Source organism: Eublepharis macularius, chromosome 6, assembly GCF_028583425.1.
Source record: "Eublepharis macularius isolate TG4126 chromosome 6, MPM_Emac_v1.0, whole genome shotgun sequence".
NCBI lineage: Eukaryota > Metazoa > Chordata > Lepidosauria > Squamata > Eublepharidae > Eublepharis > Eublepharis macularius.
This window is the reverse complement of record NC_072795.1, coordinates 21,414,617-21,433,126: the sequence shown is the minus strand read 5'-3', so window position 1 is coordinate 21,433,126 and position 18,510 is coordinate 21,414,617. Positions and strand designations below refer to the sequence as shown.

At 42.5% G+C, this 18,510-nt stretch overlaps 1 protein-coding gene across 4 annotated transcripts in view; it reads left to right on the top strand.

The window, feature by feature from the left end:
* Positions 1–4,666, top strand: part of FNDC3B (fibronectin type III domain containing 3B) — a 360,494-nt gene extending 355,828 nt beyond the window's left edge. For all 4 annotated transcript variants that reach the window (XM_054983393.1, XM_054983396.1, XM_054983395.1 and 1 more), the window contains one exon: positions 442–4,666. In XM_054983393.1, coding sequence (XP_054839368.1) covers positions 442–753 — 312 coding nt within the window. In that variant the 3' untranslated portion in view covers positions 754–4,666. The remainder of the gene's footprint in view (positions 1–441) is intronic.
* Positions 4,667–18,510: the final 13,844 nt, after the last annotated feature.

The window sequence follows — 18,510 nt, the reverse complement described above, 5'->3', positions numbered from 1 at the left end:
CTTCTACCTCTGGAAATCCAGGAGCAACTAGAAATTAGACTTTTAGGAACCAGAAAATAGATAACCTTGCTTTCTTAACAAGTATTTGTTGGGATTTTAGCTGCCCTCAGTTCTTATACAGAACATATAAGTATCTATGTTATTTTGTTAAATGTGTATTATTAGCTGCCATTTATCCTTTGTAGGAAAATAAAAGCTGAATAGAAATCTTATAAACAGTGGATTAGTAGGGTGCCCAGCTCTCCATCAAGTATCTTGTAGGGGTTTAATAGACTTCCATGTCTCTCGTTGTCTTCATTTCCTAGTATTTAATCTCTGAACATGTCATATAGAACGCTGTAATTTTTGAAATCCAGGGGTTAGAAGTGTGTAGCTCCCAGCCAAAGGTGTTTGTTTTCCCCCAAGCCTAATATTGAACAATCATTTTATTTTTCTTCAAAGGTGTACAAGGGAGATGAGACAACGTTCCAAATCTCAGGCCTTCAGACGAACACAGACTACCGATTCCGGGTGTGTGTTTGCCGACGGTGCTTGGATACCTCACAAGAACTTAGCGGACCTTTCAGCCCATCCGTTGCCTTTATGCTCCAGCGAAGTGAGCTTATGCTTACAGGGGAAACGGGAAGGATAGATGACCCTAAGACAAAAAGTTTGATGCCTTCTGACGAACAGTTTGCAGCCCTTATTGTCTTGGGCTTTGCAAGTGTCTCCATCTTATTTGCCTTCATACTACAGTATTTGTTGATGAAGTAGAGTCCAACAACACACAAGCTTTTGAGGCAGCATTTTTAAGTAATGCTAAGCATTATAATCCACACAGTTTATTCAGATGATTCTTTTTTATTTTCTTTTTTCAGCAATGTTTTCCAGTACATTTTATACATTTTTTCCTGGATTTGTGGGTTTTGGAAGGGAGATGGGGGGAGGGAATGTCAGTCCTATCTAATAAATAAATATCTGTGTTTTGGTGCACCTTTCGGAAATTCAAAGAAAGTGGTCAAACTTCAGAAAAATCCAAGCCAGTTACCAAAAGCAAATGTCCTGCATTTTGTTCCATATGAGTTCCCAGAACTCATGACAACTGTAACCAATTTGCCTTCAATTTTTGTTTTGTTGATTATTGCAGTCTTTAAGATGCAGTTTAGTAAGTTAGAATAATTGCTTTAGATTCTTCTGTATCTGCAGTCCTTAAGTGTGTGTTGCAGTTATGGTGCGTCCAACAATACATAGTCTTGGATTGATGATATGATCACTACTTTTCTTTCTTCCCTCCTCCCCTAGTCTGTGGTTAAAAACAGAACAAAACTCTGCTGCATTATCAACTATATATTTAGCACATTTCAATCCAAATAATTTATCCTGCAATCTGAAGTTCTTTTTAAATAATAATCTCTTTATTCCAGCTGTTCGCGCACTATGAACTGCCTGTATAACAAATCCGATAACCAAATAGCTTTATAAATGACAAAGCATTACAGTTTTCTACCTTTTTATTTTATAGCCGTAATGTTAAGAGGGCATTGTGCAATAGTTACTCCCATGTTCAGCTGTTTTTTTAAAAAGCTGCTTTTAACTTGTTTCGCCTTTGTATATAACTTACTTTTAATCCAATCACTAGATTTTATTATATTCATCTTGACTTATATGTTTAGAACTGGTGAAAGTTTGCTGCCTTTGCTGTTTTATATTAATTATGACATTGACATATGCCGCCTTTCATAGTCAGTCAGCCACTTAAGGGGAAGAGGACACATCTCTCAGCCTTGAAAAGAACAAAATGAGTTCAGTTTAAGGAATCTCAGATGGAACCTAGATGTTACGGACAGCACGTAGCTGCCACTGGAAACGGCAGCCCTGCTCCTTCGCCTCCTGTCCCCATATAACATCTACTATTATAAAATGTATCATGAGATACTAATGCAGTGCAACGCTATTTCCAGCCCCACTCAATTTCCGTGGCTGCTGCTTTGCGGGCACAGTAGAACTTGCAATGTGTTGGTATCAAGTCACCTTCTTTGTAATAGGAGGCATTATGCTGGCGAAGAAGACACGAGGCTGCAGCTTTGATCAACATCCACTCGTGCTCCTCAATGTCTAGTTTCAGCATTGAATTGATATTCTTAAGCGATCATTGTAAAAGCTATTGTTGTTATCCCTTCAGAATATTGTGTCTGTCCTTACATCAGTGGCCCAAACATGCATGTTAATCCATCAAACTCTTGATACATTTTTTTGTTCTGTTTTGTTTCTAAACTTTGAGTCATTGGATTATTTATATGACGTCAATGTTGTTCAAGTGCCTCAGGGATATCAGTCAGTAGGAGGTGCAAGTAAATTCCAAAAGGGTGCAACAGACACAGGGTACAATTCACCAGGGGCCTCTTGGGCTTGGCTCTTTTAGACTGAACTGTCCTCTTGTTACGAGGCCCATTCATTTCAATAGAGCTTGCACAGCAGAAAACGCCATTGTGTCACTCTCTTGTTTCTAGCAGGGTGTGCGCTTAGAGTGGTCCCCTGTGAATTGTGCTCCACACTTTGTATATCCCTGCTTTTAAAAAAAAACAAAACCTTGTGTATATTTTTGCTATTTTGATTTTGCTGGTGTCATAGCTCTTCTGTCCTCTGTGCTATGATGCAGTGTCCTGTGCTAGCATATATTCCCATAACCAAAGTAATGGGGAAACCAACATTATTTTTTTTGGTTAGGTTTATTTATACTATATACTGCATACAGTACTTTAAATGCCAATTACAGTGCAATCTTATTATTTATTGTAAAAAAAAATTAAAAATAAAGTGTACTTATGTACTAAAATCCCCCCTCCCCCCAATTGTAGCATGTTATACTTTCTTTTTGTCGTTTTATACAAGTGTACTTTAGGTAAAATGCCTTTACCCTGCCAGCAGCATTCCTAGTATTATTAATCTTTTTACAATTTCTTGTGTGAGTTTTTTTTAATGGGAGTGTCGTTGTGTATTAAATGCCAAAAAAGGAACCCCACCCAACATTGAACACAATAAGCCACCAATTATGATGCTGTGCAATGGCCATTTATTCAATGGGGTTTGCCTGGCAACGGAGCATGGCGCTCTCAGTCAGTGATGGAAAAGTTTACATGTAGCCAAAAACAAAAACAAAAAAAAACCATGACATCTCTTGAAAGGAAGTGCTAAGATTGATGGATTATTCTGTGTGCCTCTCTAGATGTAGCAAAATAGTACAACAGTTCTGTATTTTGTTATTGAGTATAGTTAGTTTATAAATTTTTGCCTTGCAGAACTAATGGCATTAAGCTAATTTGCTTTCATTTTCTCCTTGGTCAAAGTCGTGGCTTGTCAAATGTTTCTAGGGTTGTTTTTTTCTTCACTGGAACTGACTTGTTCTTTGAAATTTGCGTGATCTTTGCGTATAGATTTTGTAGCATAACAGGTCCAGAAAGATGATTATGGGGTGGGGGGGAAATCATTTTTGTTTTAAAGAAAAAGTGAAAAAAAAACACAGCCCCATCTCAAAGAGACTTATTGCACTTACGTCTCAAGGGGAGAAGTGAGCCATATTACCGTATGTCTCGTGAGCTCCAACAGACCTTCAGGATTAGTAACTTTCCCTGGATCAAGGCCAGACGTTTTAGAAAACAAATAATTAGCAAAGCCACAAATTTGAACAGGTAACCTTTTTTCCCCAAACTATTTGGATTGCTGTTGTAGATTCTCTGCAGCAAGAATTTCCTACCTAGCATCTTTTTTAATTGAAGGGGAAATAAACTACTGTAAACTTTGTAAAATGTGCTCTCTGAATCCAGATTTATACATTTTGAGCGTTGAAAAACATGGAGTAGTTTTACATAAGGGTGGGTAAATGTGATGAGGAAAAAAATATGTAACACTTTATTTTAAATATTCTCTTGATACTAATTTGTTATATATTTTATTAGTTTCAGAGTCAGATATCCCTCCCCTCTTAAACTACTATCAACAACGATCCTCTTCATAAAACATCAGTGATTTCTTGTATACACAGATTCCCTGGGCTTCAGTTTTAACGCAGCCATAGAATAAAGTGTTACATTTTCAAACCATTCCTGTTTCATTACCAGCGGACACAGTGATTTGTTGATCACTTTGTATTTCCTTTTATGTCCCTCCTGACCCCATCAATATCAGCTGTTTAAAACCAACTCCCCCTCCCCCCGGCCCCAAATCCTGTAGGCTATAAAGAAATTGTAAAAATACAAAGTGGGGAAAGTATTTTAAGAAACTATTTAAAAAGGAAAAGAAACATTTTTATATTATCTGCCTTTGTCGTTTATGAACTTGAAATGTTGTAGTTTTCTAATCCTGTTTTGTCAGCGACAGTAAAGGGCCCTAAACTGAATGTTTCTGAACATAATCCTTGCACAATTCTTTAAATTGAAAAAAATATATATAAGTTTTTTTTTACCTCACTTATAGGACATACATTCCAAGCTTTTCAACTTTGAGAAAAATAATCATAAGTTTTCTTGTATTGTAAATTTTAACTATTTCATATGCATTGTATTAAAAAAAACTGCCATATCAGTTTTACTGTATAGATTTTTGCAAATATTACGCTCTGTACGTAAGACTTAACTGTATCTGTAGTGTATATGTAATATATTTATGCCCAATAAATGTTTTAATTCTTTCTTGAGAGCAGAAAGTTCTTTACAATTGGCTGCAAAAATATTTTGAACAAATGAAGCTGCCTTAAACCAACCAAGTCAGGTCACTGGTCTGTCATAGAATCATAGGGTTGGAAGGGACCTCCAGGGTCATCTAGTCCACCCCCACTTCACAGTGCAAGAAATTCACAACTACCTCCCACGCACAGACACACCCCTACAGTGTCCCCTGCTCCATGCCCATCAGGAATCCCTAGCCAAACTGGCCTTGGAAAAATGGCTTCCTGACCCCAAAATGGTGATTGGCATTAACCCTGGGCGTGTAAGAAGGAGCCATGAGACCTAAGCACTGATATAACCCTATCAAGATCAGTATTGTCAGTGACTACTCTGACTGGCCCCACTGACTTTTACATCACCTGATATTCCACTGGCTATGTTGAGGACTAAGCCAGGGACCTTCTGCTTGCAAAGCAGATGCTTTTCCATACTGCCACAGACTGTCATCTTCTGCACTGCCTACCTAGAATGTATCAAACCCAACTAGTGTCGACATGTAGTAACTAGTAATGTCTTTGTCAAGACATTTGCTGGGGTCAAGACTAGACATGGGCACGATCGGAATTACGGTCTGAAAATTGCCCCGATTTTGGCGTTTGCGCCATCGAGACCAGGCTGATTGGTTCCGTCCACGGCTCCCAGTTCAGCGGTCGGGTGGGGCGCTCTATCGGGTCTCGATCGGATCGATCGGTTTACGTTCGGGATTGCAGTCTGCAGACAGTCTGGCGCCAGCCATCTGTTCCCAAGGGAACGGAGCCCCGTGGAAACGGAGCCTGGGGAATGCCGGAGCTGTTTGCCCTCCTTCTGTCGCCCTGGAAATGCGAATGGAAGCCCAGCTTTCCTTGTTTAGCAGGGCTTCCTTCCAACCACGGAGCAGCCAGAAAAGTGTGCACCCGTCTCGTCCATTTGGGAGAAGAGAGAGGAGGGCGGGGGAAGGGGGTGTTCTGTAGCCATGGGCACTCGAATCTCATCCCTGCAAAGCCTGAGAGGCAGCTCTTACGGCCAAGCACAGCCCTCCTGCGTAGCAGACCCAGGCTTTATAAATAGCCATGTGCTGCGCAACGAAGTTTCACTTTCTGCTCGCGGGTGGAGTGGGACAGAGGCGAGCTCGCGCTTGCTGCTTTTGGAGAGAGAAAGTGCAAGAGAGAGAGAGAGGGAGCTTTAGGTTTGGGCTTCAGCGGATAGGGAATTAGGGAATAGGGAGCTATCTCCTCTGGTTCCAGGGCTGCCGCCTAGCTCTGGGGCCAATCTCGGTAGGCACCTCGGCTGAGGGCTCAGGTCTGGGGGGGAGTGTTGCAGCTGGGGTTGGGCTCTATTCCTATTCTCTCTCTCTGCTTCCAGGGCTGCTGTCTAGCTCTAGGGCCAAGCTCAGTGGGCACCTCCTTGGCTGAGGGCTCACACAGTATTACACACTCTAGTGCCTGGTCACTCTGGTCTGGGGGAATGTTGGTGGTGGGGCGCCCTCCCGCGTCAGCCTTCCCGATTCCCGATTCTGTATCGGAAACGGGACTTGATCGGCGAGGTTCAGGCGCCGCCATGGAATCACGATCAGCTAAATCGGGATTATTTTTTGGATTGTGCCCATGTCTAGTCAAGACATGCTCCTGGTTCAAAAGTACATACGTGCTTAGATAAGCAAACAGAACTTGTGCGTGTCAACTTCTGAAGGTGCTCTTTCTTGGCAGGTGAAACTATCCAATATCACACATATCTAATTTTCTTGCCCCCTAGAAATATTAGTCAGTGACTACATATGCTTTTGTGAGTTAAGCTGAAGGCGCAGGTTCAATGAGAAACTGGAATGGCACTGCCAGCCTTGGCCTGCTGCCTTACTAAGCCTTTGAAAATGTTGGTATCTGGATTCTAAATTACTACCATGAGTACCCAGTTTCCTGGAGGTAGAGTGTAGATGACTGGGGAAGGCAATGGCAAACCACCCCGTAACAAGTCTGCCAAGAAAGCGTCATAATGCGATGTCCCCCTATGGGTCAGTAATGACTTGGTGCTTGCACAAGGGACTACCTTTACCTTTACCACTAAATTCCTATATGGAATAATGGAGTAATTATCATTTTCATATTAGTAGCATTAAACAATAAATTAACAACTATTTTATTACATTGGCCAGTACAGTATTCCCCATCAGAAATCTGCCCCATGTAGGTATACCAGGCCCATATCCAAAATGTCTCCCTGACCTGGATAGACCAGGCAAGCCCAATCTTGTTAGCAGTTGGCATGACAACATCACTTCAGGAAGGACATCATCATGCCCCACAAGGAGCTTGCCCGGTGCACGCTCTTCCAGATTGCCTGTTGGTGGTGGGCACTCTCCAGGGGGGAGGGGCTTGCTACCTCCCACCGATCACCAGCAATCACTACCTTCTGCCCAACTGGGACCCAAACTAGCTCACCTTGTTCTCTTTTTATCCTCACAAGTAGAGATAGGCACAAACCAGAAAAAACCCGAACCATGCAGTTTGTGGTTCATCAAATTTCACAAACCACGAACTTTCATGAACCCGCCCCTGGTTCTTGAAAACGGCACATCCGGGTCAGAAAAACACCACTTTCCCACATGATGAGTCAAATTAATATAAAAAATATATTAACCACCCCCATGACTGATTTTGAAAATTACTTGAATCACTCAAAATTAATACAAAAAGGTCTTATTTCAAAACTATATCACCTATTACTTAAGACATATAAAATTAAGACTCTGAAATATCAACAAGATTGGCCACAAGACTGTAATTTGGAAAATACAGCTTCCCAATGGGAAAGAATTTGGTCTTCTAATATACTAAATTCATATATTAGTTCAACTAAAGTTCAATCATATAAAATACTCCACAGATGTTACATAACTCCAAAGGAACTCTCATTAATTTCACCGTCTAACTCCCCATTTTGTTGGAAAGGTTGTGGTACCATTGGTACATTTGCCCACTGCTGGTGGGAATGTTCTCGTTTGAAAAAATTCTGGGAAGAAATTTTAAGACAAATACATGAGATTACAGGCTGCTTTGTTCCATTAGACCCTAAACTGATTTTTTTAGATCAATGGGATACTGTTATAATTCCTCACATTAGAAAGGAATTAATACGAAACTTGTTGATGGCAGCTAAATCTTTAATAGCATGTAATTGGAAATCTACAAAAATACCAACGGTGGAAGTTTGGATTAGCAAAATATGGGACCACTATATCCACGAGAAAATCCATGATGATTTATATCAAGCACAAAATCATATGAAAGAAAGTGATTTTTTAACGAAATGGTTTCCGTTTTTTGAATATCTCATTATTACTGAACTACACCCTCCTAAACATCTGCAATTTCTCACTTTAATTTAATAAGATATAATGATAATGTAATTCCCTCTGTTTACTTAGCTTTTTGTAAATTTTGTTATGTGATTGTTTAACATATGCTCGATAATGTAATTGTTTAAACACATTTTATAGTCCTTACTGTAATTCATAATCTCTATTTTTAACTATCTTTAATATTGTTGTACTGTTATTGTTGAAATGAATAATAAAAAAAATTAAAAAGAAAAAGAAAAACACCACTTCCGGGCCAGCAGAAGGTCACTTCCAGGTCAGCAGAAGGTCTGCAGGAAGTCCATCCCCTGTTGCCTAGGAAACTGATTGATTGGCACCAGGCTGTCTGCAGTCACGAACCAAAAAATGAACCAAACAAACCAGCCTAAAGTTTGTGGCGGTTCGTCAGAAATGGGATCTGATGAACCGCGGTTCGCAAACCACGAACTGGCCTGGTTCGTGCTTAATTTTGGTTCATATTTCAGTTCATGCCCATCTCTACTCACAACCATCCAAATCTTTTTTTTTTCTGATGTGAGAAGCAGCAGGGCGCAAGGCTGCCTGGATATTAGATCCCCTCATGCTCAAAAGCACATGTTCTTTTACACAGGCGAATCATAGGTAAGTGGCTTGTGGTTAATTATTAAAAACAAAGAATTTTAAAAAGGAATCAATGGAGAAGTATAAACAGGGGCAGCCTGGGAAGAAAAAACAGCCCTAGGAAAGGGCCTAAGCCCACCCTGTGGGAGGGAGAGACTCCTTTCCTGCCCAGTCACCCCCACGCTGTCATCCCCATGTCATGCTCGGCCTAGCCAAGTACTTCATTTCTCGTCACTGGGCTGGCCCAGCCCAGCTGTGGTGGTAGGCCATCGGCCCACCAAGAAAAGTCTTGGTGGCTATAATAGCCAATCTGTCACTGAGAATTTGCTGTTATCCTTGTCCTCTGGCTAATGAATCTTGAAAACTGGCTCAATCCCATCTCACCGTTAAAAGTCAACTTACATCAAACAGGGTAATGTAAGTTTGTGATGAACATATAAATGTTTCCTTTTGGCCTTTCAGGTTCCTTCTCTTTCTCACAGAACCCAACTGAAAAGTCTTCAATCTAACTCCAATGTGTTGTGACATTTGAATACAGAAATCTTAACAAATTGGGATTAGTTTCTCTCTTTGAAACCATAGTATAATCCTATGTACTGGGAACAAAATCACATTTAAGAAATCTACATTTAGACATTACAAGAAACTGAACTGAGATAGACTTCCAAAATCAGGAAATGTCCATGGCTTCTCACGAGGAAGAAGAAAAGAGGGAGCACCATCAATTAGGTCTGCTCTAAACACGCTCAAGCACCATTTATTTTATGGCCCCCTTGAATATCTGCCTTGGGATCATTGTGGGGTGGCAAACCCAGTTGTATGTTATACCGGGAGTTAAGGCCATTCCTTGTTCCCTGACAAATCCACAGTTGCCAACATAGGGTTGCCAGCTCCTGATTGGGAAATTCCTGGAGATTTGGGGGATGGAGCCTGGAGAGGGTGGGGTTTGGGGATGGGAGGGACCTCAGCCAGGTATAATACCATAGAGTCCACCTTCCAAAGCAGCCATTTTTTCCCAGGGGAACTGATCCCTATAGCCTGGAGATTGTTCTGAGAACTTGTTCTTTGAGGCAAGCTGGGCTATCCCTAGTGGACTGAAACAGGAAACAACCACTCTGTTCCTTAAACCAGAAAACTTTATTTAACGTGCATGGGGTGTGGGAGTCTCCTACCACATAAACACCGTGCAAATCACATCAACACTTTTTGAACAAATGTGGAAATATCACAATGTCAAAATGAATAAAATCTTATAAAATGTAAATTTAAAAAAGTAAGTATCATGAATGAGAATGTCCAGTATTAATGTATATCGTTGAATTAACAAAGTCTAATGCAATGCACGTATTTCCTTTATTGTATCATTACCATTACTTTATGTGAATAATTTATCCAATAAAAAATGATTGGGAAAAAAACCTTTTACATCTTTTTGCAACAAAAAGAGCCGGAACAAGGAACTAATAGAAATGTTACAACTAGAGAAGGGCATGAAATGGGAAAAACCGAAATGAGCATTTCGTGTTTCATCGCATAGGAAATCGCATATCACGAATCATGAACTTTCACGAAATTGTCCTGTTTCATGAAATGATTCGTTAGTTTGTGATTCGTCAGAACCCAAGGCGCTTCAATGGCCCCCTTTATACCCAGTGGTGCCAAACTCACAGGGAGTTTGGCATCTCTGACTATTCAGACTTCGCAGGCTCTCCTCCACCCACCCTCACCCAACAAGCCAGCAAGAACAAATGCTCTAAATAAGAATATAAGCAAAGAAAATTAAAAAAAAAGATAGGCCTCAGTCAAGCTAGGCCCCAGAGCCAAGCAATGCCCTGAGACTGGAGTTGGGTGGGATGGAGGAAAGAAGGCACCCTCACCCAACAACCTTCCCAGCAAGGCCAAGAACTGAAAACAAGAAAGAGGCTTTTCAGTCTCTTTTAAAGCAGCAGCAAATCCAGCCAAAAGCTCCCAATTCCACTCTCTCACTTCAAATTCCAGCAACAGGTCCTCCCTCTCCCTTTGTCTACTGGAACTGAAAAGCACGGGGCAGAGAGCTGTGCCTTATATAAGAAATGCTCTCTGGTTGGCAGACAGACCTGCCTAACAGAGTTTGGAGGGATGAGATTGGTGTTCCCATGGCTACAGAAGGCCCATCTCCTCAGTTGCCTAGGGGATTAACCCCCCTGCTCCTTGCTGTATAGAGCAGAAAGGAAGCTCTCCAGTTGGCAGGGAGAGCTGCCTATCAAGGTTATGTGGGCTAAGATTGGGGTTTCCAATGGCAACAAAAGATCTGAGACGTTCTGGGCCTGTGTTGCCTAGGGAATCAATGGATCAGTGTCAGCCTGTCTGGCATCACGAATCATTCACAAATCAATCGAATCGGCCCCAAAAGTTGTGAATTTCATGAAAACCGCGGCCCCACGAAACGCATTTCACGAAACATGAATCGGCCTGATTCGTCATGAAATTTGATTCATATTTCGATTCATACCCATGTCTAGTTACAACACAACTATCTTCTTGTATAGGAGAATTGACAGTTACCTCAGTGTTGCCAATTTACTCTTGGTCCTGCTCACTTTCAACTTATAGCTCCACATTTGACTTACATCAAGGCCTAGGTTAAATTAGTTAAAGACAAGATCAGTTGTAATTTTGGGATATCTTCAGCCACCACCTGCAACCCTACGCCAACATGGTTTATCACATTTAGGCATTTTACCTCTTTAGGTGTGCAATTGTGAACATGCCCCTAAAAATATTATGTGCCACATGGCCATTATTATGTGATTTGGGGCAAGTCCCAACTTTGTCAGCCTCCGCTTGTCACTGCAACTCAGTTGAGAAGTTGGAGTCTGTTCCCTTTTCCTTTCCTTCTACAGTATTTGTGTCATGGTGTCATATCTGTATTGATAATATTATAGACAATATTTATGGTCTCGTATCCTTCACCTTTTCTTCTGCCTCCAGTGAATGTGTTGATTCAAATCACCTTCTATGTAGAGTGAACAGCAGCAGGTGTGACACCTTTAAACACTACATTTGCACATTTGATGTCAATATACAGAACATAACAATGTGGAAATCAAACACTGAAGAAAAGGAAATGGGATGATCATACCTCCTCCTTTGGTAATCTTCACCTTCACTTCTCTTTCTTGTTGGGAGGTTGCTTCAGTGTGAAATGGCAATGAATATTTATGAATTAGCAAGCAAAAATGAACGAGTTTTAGCCTGGCAACCGGCAACCAGAAGGGACAATCTTGTTCAGTGTGGTTTGAACTTTATTATGTACAACAGGGAAGATTGCCTCACCCAGAACTACTCTGAAGGGACTTTTTACCACTCTTGAGTATCTTGTAGGTTGCTCTGAACATTTTAAGAAGTAAAAGAGTCAACAGACATCCGTTGATATATACAATTTTAGAAAATAGGCTAAAATAAACAACTAAGACACACTGTTCCTGAGTTATAATTTGAGGAAGTTTCATTCCTAGAGCTGAAAAGGTTTAATTTTACTGCAGAACTACCCACCTAGAGATGAACCCAATCTTCTCGGTCTGTGTGGCCTCACCAACAACAACACTTTCCATCCAGCCTCCTCACTGGCAATCTGTTTTGTGGTAAACTATACCAGATGGTCCAGGCTTCCCCAATCTTGTCAGATTTCAGAAGCTAAGCAGGGTCAGCCCTGGTTATACCTTGGATGGCAGACCACCAAGAAGTCCAAGGTTCGCTACACAGAGGCAGGCATTGGCAAACCACCTCTGAACGTCTCTTACCTTTAAAACTACAGGGCTGCCATAAGTTGGCTTGGACTTGATGGGACCTCACACACACATGCCGGGCCTGAGCTATTCTAGTGCCAAAAGAGCTGTCTTACAAAGTTTATTTTTATTTATTTATTTTATTTTATGTATTACATTTATAGTCGGCTCTCCCTGCAACCAGGTTCAGAGCAGATAACATCACAAAATATAATCACAATAAAATCACGTTAAAAAACATAAAATTCAATAGACATAAAACTCAAGGCAGCAGAGATAAAAAAGCACAGCAGAAGTGATCACCTGAGTCCAGAAAGATTATGGATGAGAGTTCCATTTTCAAAACTGGTACCTCACAACCGCTTGGTGCCACGTAAGCAGTGTTTAAGTGGCTGCAGCTAAGAGACTACCCTCGAGATCCCCAGGAATGCTTTAGGACTCAATCCTTTTTTAAAAACGCATTTTAATATTCTGTACCAAACTTTGAACCAAATCCTTGCCACTGGCATGATGATATGATTGGGGCCACAGAATTTTGAATGAATATGACCCCCCCCCCCCAAAATACCAGATTTATAATGGGATTTGAGTCTAGTGTCACCTTAAAAGACCAACAAGATTTTCAGGGTACAAACTTTCGAGAGACAAAGCTTCTTTCTTCCGCTGCTGTAGCATATTGGTTAAGTGGTTCAGCTTCGAATCGGCACTCTATTGGTTTGAATCCCACTACTGCCATGAACTCTGTAGGTGGCCTTGGGTAAGCCACTCCTCTCAGCCCCAGCTCCCCAACTGCATTGTGGGGATAATAATAACACTAAGTTGAACACTGCTCTGGGTGGGGCACTAATCTGTCTAGACGAGCAATATATAAGCACAGTTGTTGTTGTTAGTCAGATACAGATGTATAGTGGGATTTTCTCTGGGTTGTATTTTACATATATAAATATATATTGTCACGTTGCCATAGGGTTACCAGGTCCCTTTACACTTCCAGCGGGAAGCACTCACCTTCTCTGAGTCCCTCCTGCACCTGCATGATGACATCACTTCCGGTGACGTCACTTCCGGGTGATGTCATCGCGCAGGCACAGGAGCAGGCGTGCACTTCGCAGCAGGCCGATTTGGGCCTCAAACCGGCCCAATTAATCAATCCCCGAAAGTGACATCATTGTGCCAATCTGGGAGCATGCCAGGGAGGCCCGTTCCTGCGCTTTCCCCCCTGCTGGCCTGATGAGTGTTGGTGGGGGCAGAAGGTAAAAGTGGGGGATTCCCCACTACCACCAGGGGACTGGTAACCCAAAGTTGCCGTGAGCTCTTTGACTGAGATTCACTTTGATGATGCACTTGGCAGTGCAAACTATAAATGTAGTAAGGGTATAATCCAATACAGAACAATGAGCCCATGTTACTGGCCTTGTTATTCATCTTCAGTTTCCTACTAATTAACAATCAATTTTTTTCTTGCTGTGGTGAGAAAATGAATCTCAAATCAATCACTCTTGTTTTCTAAGTAGCCTGTAGTCTAAGGTAAAGAAAAAATACCTACTTCCCCAAGTGATTATCTTTTTAGACTGGAGGAAGTTTTAAGAGAGACAGAGAGGCTTGCTTTATTTTCACTTGAATTGAGTGACGGAGAAAAAAATCACAACATCTTCAGATACACGAGGTTCTGGATTATTTGTCCATGGAGCAAAGATGTGCTTTGTGGTGTGCTCTCAGGGCTGGCGCGCTCATTGAGGCAGGTCCAGCCCCTGCCTCGAGCGCTGGGGGGCTGAAGGCGCCAGGGGCAGGGGTGCGTGCTGCGGAGCTGGCGTGCCTGGCCCGCAGCTGCTGCAGCCTACCAGCCCTCCCGCCCTGTGCCTCTGCCGCTGCCAACGCCCCTGGCTGGGCACAGCAGCTGTGGGCCAGGGGTGGCAGGCGTCCAGGAACCTCCCCAGCCACCCGCCACGCCTGACTGGGAGTGCAGGCAGCCTCCACGCGCCATCCCAGCCGCCCGCCGGCCAATGGGGCTGCCTTGCTGCATGATGACATCACACACAGTGACATCATCATCGTGTGCGCACTCTGTACGGTCACACAGAGGGGCAACCGCAGGTGCCAGAAACCCTGGCGCCACCCCTGGGTGCTCTAAAGCTTTAATCAGACTGAAAGATTTAGTCTGAGCTCTTCCATTTCCCTGAAGCAGAGAACAGAGCTTCAGCTTGACTGACAATCTTTGTGGTGAAAGATGGAAGCCTCAAAGGGATAGTGGGAAATGCGCCATGTTAAGTGCTCCAGTGTTTTCTGAAATTGGCAGCAAGGGGGACAGTTATAAGGAAGAACATTATAGCAGCAATGAGACAAGAGAAGCACACTTCGGATAGATGTACATTGAGATTATAAGAGAATGGAGTTGGGAGTCCCAAGCACAATCTTGTAGGAGCCTTATTAGAGTTAATAATGTAAAAATGCCCAGGATAGTATTCTAAAAAAAAATAATTTAGAATTCTTCAAAGTGCTTCTGGAACATGGGTGGCCATGTTCTTGTGTCCTTGCTTCAAACCTTCCTAGCTCAGGTTTATTGGAGCTCCAGATGAATTCTGGGCCATAGGGTGAGACTAGCGTTACTCTCCAGTCTTGGAAATGATGCTTTTATTTGCTCCCAATTTATTCTGCAAACTACCCCCAAATCCCACTCCTCTTTGGAAACCAGGTGGGGGTCAGGAACCCCCAACTGAGGAAGCTAGGATACATCCCACTCTCCTGGGTTCTATGCAAAACTAAATTATTCAGGAGGGCTTTTTTAGCAAGTTAATAGGGCTGTGCTATCAGAAATGGCTCAGAGAGATGGCTTGGTAAAAGTACTGGGACTGTTGACTATTCTACTGGGTACTGTCTGTTGATGTAGACATGCTCCTACCAGGTAGTTTCTTCATTGTTAAAGATGTCATGTTTAATTACTTTTGCTTTGTTTCAGCAATGTTTTGTCTCTGTGTTTAGATTTATGCTTGTTTTCAAATCTCTGAAACCCATCCCCTATTTTATGTATTGTCAAAGGCTTTCACGGCCGGAGAACGATGGTTGTTGTGGATTTTCCGGGCTGTATAGCCGTGGTCTTGGCATTGTGGTTCCTGACGTTTTGCTAGCAGCTGTGACTGGCATCTTCAGAGGTGTAGCACCAAAAGACAGTGCTACACCTCTGAAGATGTCAGTCACAGCTGCTGGCAAAATGTCAGGAACTACAATGCCAAGACCACGGCTATACAGCCCAGAAAATCCACAACAACCATCATCCCCTATTTTATTTGTTCGTTGAATATCATAGCTGTTGTTCATATTAACTTGCACTGTGTAATCTGCTTTGAGTCTCAGTGAGAAAGGCAGACTACAAATAATGAATGAATGAATGAATGAATGAATGAATGAATGAATGAATGAATGAATGAATGAATGAATGTCCCAGAGTAACTCTTCCCAGGAACTAGGAAGGGGATGACTTTAGGATTCCAGGTGTCCGAAGGCTGCCCATCTGATCCATACTTGTTTCTCAAAGAAACAGAGAGAATTTCACTGCGCAGCTGCAATGCTTAGCATGTTGACTTGGGGAAAAAAACTCATTAACTCAGCGGATTCTATTTCTATGTAAGATAGGGCTGTAAACCTTCTAGGGGCTTTACAAATCGTTGGGTATCTTTTTTCTCAGTGGCCCAAGAATATCATGACAACAGTGTTGTTGAGGTTGGCAGCTGCCTCCCCTGTAGACTTAACAGTCCGGTCATTCTTGTTCTGAAGCAGATCTGGTCTGACCCTGCATACTTCCTGCATGGGAAACAGCCTGGGAGCTTCTTGTAAGTCATTCTGAACAGGGCATAGCATAATTAACCATCAACGTTACATGAGAATTCTCTGTTGCACATTTAAGCATTTTGCTGTCTGAACGGTTCATCCCAATTCAGAGACTCTCTCCGTCACAAGGGAGTTGGGTGGTTGTTAATCTTGGGGATGTGGGTTTGGACCCAAATCCCAGGACCAGCTTCAAGCACCAGGCACCTGCTGAGGCCGTACCAGTCACAGGGTCTGCCACTGGCTCTTGGTCCCTCTCCTAGCTAGGAGTAGTGGAGGAAACGGAGCACAAGGGAGCAACTCTCATTCCTCCTCTAGGTGCCCCCTTCCCAATTTGGGGGAGAAGTTATGGGGGTGGAGTGGGGAAAGGAAAGGAGCCGTGAAATAGGAAGGGGGAGAAAAGAAGGTAGATGAAAAAGAAGAGGAACAGGAAGGGAACAGTGATGGGGGCACACAGTGGCCCACAGGCCAAGGGCAACCTGAAACCCATCCTTCGTTAGGCTTGCATATAGAGTCACCCTAGGTCGGGGCTTCCTCAGTTCTTCTTTTACGTGGAAGAAAGCCCCCAAAGCTTAAGATTCCTCACAACCCCCCAGGCTCCTGCTAGTACCTGTCTGTCTAAACTTAACGCAAGGGATTTATCCTGCACCTCCATAGGCATTCTGTCTGCTAAAGGCTACCAGGCTTCCTGTTCCTATTAAGGCTCCATTCTTATTCCAGACCTTGAAGAGTGAGTATCTCAAAATTAACAGTCCATATAAAACATTATTTATGTGAAGCACTAATTCCAGTGAAGCTTACTATGTCACTATAATGGTTCTGTTCCTTTTTTAAAAGTGTTCTCACAGATTTATTACATTTGTCTACCATAATATTCTAGATAGTTAATGTTGATACATTCATGGTGTGTCAATGTATTTGCCCTTGTGTGAGGAAGAGTTCATATTAAGCCAGTAATGCTGGCAATATCTTCAATATTAATTTTTTTATATCCCAACTTTTTTGGTTCATTGGGATCCAAAGCAGCTTGTCACATTGTCCTCCGCTCATCCATCATATCCTCCCCACATAATCTCCCTACCACGAATTTTTTAGTCTTAGAGGAGCTACTGGACTCTTGCTCTTTTCTACTGCTGCAGACAGACTAGCATGGCTACCCATCTTGAACAAAAGCCTAGGCTGCCTAAGGTCACCTGGCAAGCTGCCGTGGCAGAGCAGTTGTCCCGTGGCAGAGCAGTTGTCTCAGGTCCTAGGATCCTAGTATGACATTCTAACCACTGCGCCATGTCAACTTCTTTCCCATCCCCTGTTCTTTGCTGCTCAAGGGCCCTCTGAGGTATATGAAGCTATCAGACAGAATTCAATGTGTCTTTTAAGATGGAGTGGCTTTCTACCTCTTCTCTGACAGAAGGGCTGTAGCTCAGTGGCTGAGCATCTGTTCAGTATGCAGAAGGTAACAGTCCCAACCCCCGGCGTCTCCAGTAAAAAAAAAATCCATGTAGTAGGTGATGTGAAAGATTTCAACCTATCACCTTGAAGAAGCACCACCAGTAGGTGCAGACAATTCAGACCTTGATGGGCCAAGGATCTAATTCGGTATTAGTCAGCGACATGTGTTCAAGGTGGAGTGACGTGGTTAGAGCATCAGATTATGAACCAAGAGACCCAAATTCACATTCCGCTTCCAAGATTATTCTACGGATCATCTCACTTTGAGTGTATTGCTCTTGGTAATTTCACTCTACTTTGTCTAGACCACATGTGATTTGCATTGGCTACTAATTCCGTAATCCTAATCCACTGGCATTGTTCACTGGATGTCTGATGCTGTGTGACTGCACTGGTTTTTTTATAATATAATCCACACTGAGTCACAGTAAGAAAGATGGGCTATAAAGTAAATAATACATAAATAAGTAAGCGTACAACTTTAAAGGTTAGCCCAGTAATCCTCACTGGGAAAGGTCCTTAGACTCTACACAAAATATGAATGAGGAATCAAGATGTGTATTGTCGAAGGCTTTCACGGCCGGAGAACAATGGTTGTTGTGGGTTTTCCGGGCTGTATTGCCATGGTCTTGGCATGGTAGGAACTACAATGCCAAGACCACGGCAATACAGCCCGGAAAACCCACAACAACCAATCAAGATGCGCTTTCGTTCTTGGGCAAGTGGCTCCCCCTATCCTGTATTAACAGAACTAGGAACCACAGTGTGATCCCCTTGCCACTATCTACATAGAATATTTTGTTCCACCTTCTCTCCAAGCAGGACAGATCAGCATATA